At 37.5% G+C, this 6735-nt stretch overlaps 1 protein-coding gene across 1 annotated transcript in view; it reads right to left on the bottom strand.

Moving 5' to 3' along the window:
- Window positions 1-4086: 4086 nt before the first annotated feature.
- The window catches only part of PARM1 (prostate androgen-regulated mucin-like protein 1), a 42769-nt gene continuing 40120 nt past the window's right edge, over window positions 4087-6735 (bottom strand). The window contains exon 4 of the mRNA XM_089532282.1: window positions 4087-6171. Within this exon, the coding sequence (XP_089388408.1) occupies window positions 6087-6171 (85 nt within the window). The 3' untranslated portion in view covers window positions 4087-6086. The remainder of the gene's footprint in view (window positions 6172-6735) is intronic.

Genomic DNA, 6735 nt, shown 5'->3' with positions numbered 1-6735 from the left:
ACAGGCTCAAAATCTGTTGCCTTTGAGCAGCCTGTTTCTCCAATGCTTTCCTTCCTTCACAGCTGCAGCCCTCTTCCCTCCTGATGCCAACACTTATGCCAGTGTGACTATTCAAGTGACAGGTTTCTGGCCAATATCTGCACACCAACCCTTCCTTCCTTCCCTGATTTTTCTCTCTAACTCACTTTGAGTTTGCCTTGTTGCAATTTTTATTTATTTTGGCCTCCAGTAGCGCTTGCTAAAGTCTCAAGCACCCTCCTTTTCCGCTGTTCCAGGATCAGTAATTCCTATAGCTTGGAAATAGCTGAATTACAAAGAGTTAGTTGCAATTAACTCCTTTCCCCCAGTAATGTAGATATATATACTTTACAGTTGCAACTTAACAAGAGATAAATTCACTCCTTGTAGGATGTAACTATAAGTGTTACGCGACTTTTGTGGACAAGGAATATCAGCTCATGAAATGGTACAAGTACAACATGGTTCACGTGCTGGCTTGTGTTTTGCGCCCCTTGTTCTGTTGTGGGTGTTGGGGACGTGATTAAATGGATGGGGGGAGACTGTGTTTTATACCAAAGGCCAGTTGCTTGTAGCACTCAGATTAAATAATAACCTGTCTCAGTTACTTCTGAAAAACATGAAAGCAAAGTTTGCCTTTTCAAAATTGTAGCTATAATGTTCCTGCAACTTTTTTTTAATTCCCAGGCTCTGGAATCTCCTGCTCTCCCTTCCTTGTATTAGAGCTCTAGTACAGTTACTACTAGGTCAAGTTCATTTAATAAACTCCAGCAATTCTATGTGAATATTGCATATTAGTTAGTCATACTCTTTGACTGAAGCCTTGGTCTGTATTCAGTCACCAACTTGCCCTTAGTATCTGTATTAAGTGTAATTTCCCTGTGGTATACTTAAGGCTCTAGACCTAAAATCAAAGATTCACATGCCAACAATTAAACATTTACCACTGTGTATCAACACTTGTGTAATCCATAACACCTAGGATACAAGCACATCTTACATATTATTTTTCATTCTCTATTATCGAAGCACAGCTAACTTTGTAAGTAACTGTTCTGTTCATGCAGACCTTACCGATTATCAACTTCAGTTTTAAACTGATTAATTTTTTGTTTAAGGTCTGCAACCCCAGAGTAAAATGTAATTAAAAAACAACAACAAACTAGTAGTTTATGCAGCTCATATTTACGGTTGAATTTTGGCCCATTTGGCATTTACATCTTGATTTCTAGTCTAGAGTCCCAAGATATTGTACCAGACTTATCTTGGTATCACAGTCCCCTTTAGCAGCACTCATGTAATCTAGAGTTTACAATCTTCTCTAAGACCAAAGAATTTAAAATGACATAACTGAGATACTGTGTGTGTGTGTGTGTGTTTAAATAAATAATTGCTTTTATCTCACTGTTGTCTCTGGTCAAACAGGTGCCTGAGAATGTGAGTGTGTGTGTATAGTATATACACAGAGAGAGAGAATGCAATCACATAGCCAATAACATAGGCATCACACCTTCAAAATAACTCCTTTTCTTCAATTAGATATAATTAATCCTCCTGGCTAAAGTTATATCCTACTCATTATTAAAACATGATGTATTTAATATGTTGGGTATACTGTATTAAGTTTGTAAAAGCTATGTTTTGTGTTAGGGAAGCTGGTTTTCAAATGTCTTCATGACCCACTTGCTGAGATAAGATCATATGACCCGAATTGTTCAAGTAACACTTCTGTCTGGCTTGGCTTTGACACCTTCTGGCATTAGAGGCTGGTACTTAATTCCAGTCAGCCATGAGATGCTCACAGTTAAATGCCATGCTTGTCCTACTTTCTTGCAGCCTTCATGAACCGTGAGGTGCTACCTGCTCATCAGTGATCAATTACTTAAGTTAAATTCAGATACTGACACTTCATGGAAGCTGAGTTGAACCACTTAGGAGTCGTTGTTGATGACACCTCTGCAGATTATCTTTAGCTGATGTGTAACCATATCTGACTAGCATACACCTGACAAGGTGAACTAGGTTTTAACTTACCGAGGCCCTAAGCTATGGAGGTTTTGCATTAACAGTATTTATTATTCCAATAGTCTTTTTTTTAAAATTGGGTCCCTAAACTAAATTTACTTAACTTATAAATTCACCACTGTGTGTTCATATAAGTTCCTCTGTTTGCATCTGGCATGTACAATGTACAGATATTCACAACTGGCAATTAAGATGGCAGATTGAGTATGGAAGTCATTGATCTAAAGTTGCTGAATCAATGTCAAACCACAGGCTAACATTACACACACACACACACACAGTGGGCCTTCAGTATCCACTGGGGGTTGGTTCAAGGACTCCCTATGGATAATCCGTGGATGTTCAAGTTCCAGTATATACAACGATATAGTAAAATGGTGACTCTTATATAAAATGGCAAAATCAAGGCTTGCTATTGGTAATTTATATTTGTCTTGAATATTTTCAAGCTGTGGATGGTTGAATCTGTGGATACAGAATCTGTGGATATGGAGACACAACTGTATTTACATCTCTTTGTTCTTGCCTATCTTAGGCAGTGAGACATCTATGGCAGACAAAGGTGGTGATTCAGATAGTATTGTATACAAGGGCTCACTGTACGTACATATGGTAAAGGTGGGTCCTTCTGCATGAACCCTTCAGTTGAAACTCTGAGAGTAAGTTAAACAGAGTAGACAATACAGAGGAGAGAGCATTATTGTTATTTTTTTAAAAGTATGCATTTAGGAAACTCAGTAACATGCACGTCAACTTTAGTTCAGTTGAGGATTTGGACTAAAGCCTTAAGGTAAGCATACCATACATGAGGTTATGCTACTTTAAATTGGGTAGATTGTTTGAAGATTAAACACAATAGGAAAATATTGTATGACCTGTTTTATGCTATCAGGAACATTCGAATCAGATAAAGTAAAGTGAAATATTCCATTGTGATTGCTGGGTCAAGGGTTTATCCTGAAAATAATTATTACTTCTTCTTCTTATTATTATTACTATTATTATTATTATTGAGGGGAGAGAAGCAGGCAAGAAACAACAGGCCTCCGCCTGCCAAGTTGAAGAGCCCTCCCCCCGACCACCATCTTGAGGGGAGAGAAGCAGAGTTTTGTTTTTTTTTTGGTTACTTGCTTTGTTTTGTATATGCATATGTATGCTGTAAACCGCTTTGATCGTAGGAAAAGCGGTATACAAATAAATCATATTATTATTATTTGCTAAGGTGGTCTCACCTCAGGTAACTAGTCTTAATGTATAACATCAGTGCCACATGATGCCCCCTGCCTCACAGATAGGATTAGTGCAGGAATGGGCAATCGCACTAGGTCTAAGGACCTAACTTTCTGCTCCATGAACCTCCAGAAGTTGAAGACAGCATCTTAAAAATAAATTAAAAAATTAAACCTAAGATTGCCATCTAAGTGGCTAACAAAAATCACACTGGGAGGCTATCATCCACTGCTGCCCATACACTATCCTGGTCACTCATAACACCCAGGAGAGTTATGGTAAATCATCATATTGCCATTTTCCAGAATCAGTCTAAGCTCATTTTCAATATACTACGCTTTTTAGCAGCTAACCATTTTTATTTAAGTGTGTTTTTTTAAAAATAAGTAATATGTAGAGCCCTTTGAGGTTAGCCCCCTTTTCCAGCATGCCAATCACTTTTAAATTTCCATCCATAAATGCCCAACATTTCTTCCTCCACCTTTGTTGGAAAGGATGTTCGAAAAGTACTCTTTATTCTTAGTCATCACTTGCTCTTTATCCTTTAGGATTCAAACTTTCTCTTTAAAATATTGCATCTCGGTTGCTTCTAAATTGCAAAATTAGGTGTATGCCTAGTTTGATAAGTTGACCTCTCCAGTTCCAGAATGATCTTCCTCACAAGGGTTACCATGCACTCCCTTCCTGTCCAATTAAAAAGATTGTATGTACAGCGCTGTGTAAATTTACAGCGCTTTATAAATAAAGGTTAATAATAATAATAATAATAATAATAATTCATTTTATAGCAATGATACTGATACTCACAGGCCTCACAAATTAACAAATTAAATACTATTTTAAAAGTATGCAGATTATTGCAAAAGTGGAAATGTCAGTTTTGTATTCCATCTGAATCTCTGTTCATGCTTTACTTTTATCTGTGCTTTAAAACAGTATTTGTTTCAGTATTAATGGTGCTGTGTAAACTGTAAAATCTCAGCTAAAGTGGGAGTATCAGTGTAACTTGAGCTCCTCCACACTTCCACCAGGAAAGCTGACACTATCACTTTGAAAAACAGAGCAAGTATTGCATACCCATAGTGACCACCAAAACAGCATAATGTGTTAGATTAGCTTTCCCCTGTGGTTACCTTCTGACTACTGTGACCATTCATAGATGTTCTGCTTCATGTCACACTGCCGATAAGAAGTCCAAACTGGCTAGGATAGAAGATGAGGCCTTTTCAGTAAATACAGGTTGTAAAACTCCCTACTTCTGAGTGCATTTCAGTTTGCTATCAAAATTTTATTTCACTGTGTTTGGGGATTCTGATTTAACTTTTCATTTTTGTGAATTTAGCATCTGGCATATTTTAGGGTTCGGATTTTTGGTTTTGTTTATTGTGTCTCATTTTACTTTCTCAACTGTCTTCAGCTAAAGTGAGTTGATCCTTCAGGTAGGTTTACTTTTGTCTGCATTCTTGATTGCTTGGTAACACCCTTCTGGCCTAAATGGTTAAAAAGCTTTCATATTTCATATGCAAAATGTACCCAAATTAGATGGCAATCTGTTTGTAGGGTACTATCAAGTGTGAATGGCACATCCTTGTTTACATGGATAATCTCTCATTCTTTAAACATAAATGCAGAGTTATATATACTGCAAAGCAATACACTGTTAAACATACAGAGTTTGCTTTTCTGGCTTGTTTTAAATTAGAAAAGTGTTAGGTTTATGTAAACACACTGTTAAACATACAGAGTTTGCTTTTCCAGTGGTCCCAGCAAAACAAACTTTATTAAAAGTCCATAGCATTAGATCTCCTGTTATCTGGGAAGCAACAACAACTTTAATCTACAAAGATGCTTCATGGCTAGATGTGAGGGCTCATGGCTGATCGTATGCTCTTATAGCCTCACAAAAATAAATCTCCTAAGATGGTAAGGCTTTGCCACCTTATATTCCCCTCTCATCAGTCTTTGGGCAGAACTTTATGTCAGAAAAACACTAGGGCTTCCACTTCAAATGGCAGCATTCGGTGCATTCTCCTTTCCCCTCAGTTTTGTCTAGCTCACCTTACATGTTCAACTTCTCACACTGTTCCAATGTGAATTCCTCTGCTGCAATTGGTGGAAGAAATGGCAGCAAGACACATGGTAGACATTAAAGAAACAAAAGAGGGGAACATGACTTAGGGCCAGCATCTGTAGCAGCAGCTCTTGTGTTCTCTGCATTTCTCCTTCTGTGTTAAAAGTAGATGTTTAACACTTAACAAGAACCTCAGTGCAATATTAGGCTGTTCTTCCAACCTTCAGTTGTATTTTAATTAGAACACTCTCAAGACAAGCTGGTTAAAGGCAAATAAAGCAAAAGCCAAGATCTGGTATTAATCTTTAGAGACTCCCTCCTGAGCAAAGCCTTCCGTAAACCTTTGCTAATTGACAACTAAAAAGGCCACATACTTTCTTCTTGACAGATCTCCTATTAAAGCTTCATTTTTCATTAAAAAAGAGTTTCTGGGAATACAATGGTCACAGCAATCCTGACATGAGCACTTCCCAGAGACTTCCTTCTTTTGCAGAAAAATAAGTAAAGACCTGCTTACTCCAGTGGCAACAAATTCCAAGCTTTGCCTTGTTTTGTTACTATAAGCTTCACCTCAGTCCATTTCATTTCAAGGATTTTGGAGTGTACTGAAATCAAAAATGTTCATTAGGAAAAATGGTACGGAGGAGCAAAAACATGGGAGCCATGTGTAGCAGGATATCAGACCTTGGTGCTTTTAGTGGAACAAGTACTTCATAACAATTTCTGGTGTAAAATTCTTTGATTAAGAGTCATCATACAAAGGGTTGTTGTAGTTTCCCCAGGATCCATAGTCATGATCATCAAAGAGTCTTCCATAAGAAGTATGCCTGCAGATAAAAAAGAAACAACACCTTACTCTGGTGAGCCTATGCATGTTACTGCGCTTCCTTACCCGGCCTTACTGTTTACTTTGCTAGGAATAATAGAAGGAACTCTAGGAAAATAGGATAACACTATGGTGCAGAGACGTTGTTGGGGAAGAAATCTTTCGAACATCCCATCTCCTCCCTCTGTAGTTCTGGCATCTGTGTTTTATTATTTCAATTACTGCACTGATTATCAGACATGTAATGGTTGGCATCAAATGCTGGCTATATGGGAGATCAAATTGGGATTTAACACATCATTCCTTCATCAAAGTTATATCAAAATTTAGGGAAAAATTACCTTTTACCCTTGTAACTTCCACAATCTCATTCTAGCTAGGAGATTCTAGAACTTTACATTCTAAAAATGTAAAGTTACATGCTCTACCTTTCATTATGTACATTTTCCTGTCAGTTTGAGGAACTGTGTTCAAGAGAAACCAAGAAAGTGAAGAGCATCCTAGCCCAGCATCAGACTCCAAAATCATAAGGACTCTACCCTCTTTACCAGAATGAACTTTCATA

The sequence above is a fragment of the Sceloporus occidentalis genome, unplaced genomic scaffold, assembly GCF_023333645.1.
Source record: "Sceloporus occidentalis isolate IW3139 unplaced genomic scaffold, rSceOcc1.0.p SCAF_7, whole genome shotgun sequence".
NCBI classification, from domain to species: domain Eukaryota; kingdom Metazoa; phylum Chordata; class Lepidosauria; order Squamata; family Phrynosomatidae; genus Sceloporus; species Sceloporus occidentalis.
This window is presented reverse-complemented; position numbering and strand designations above follow the sequence as displayed.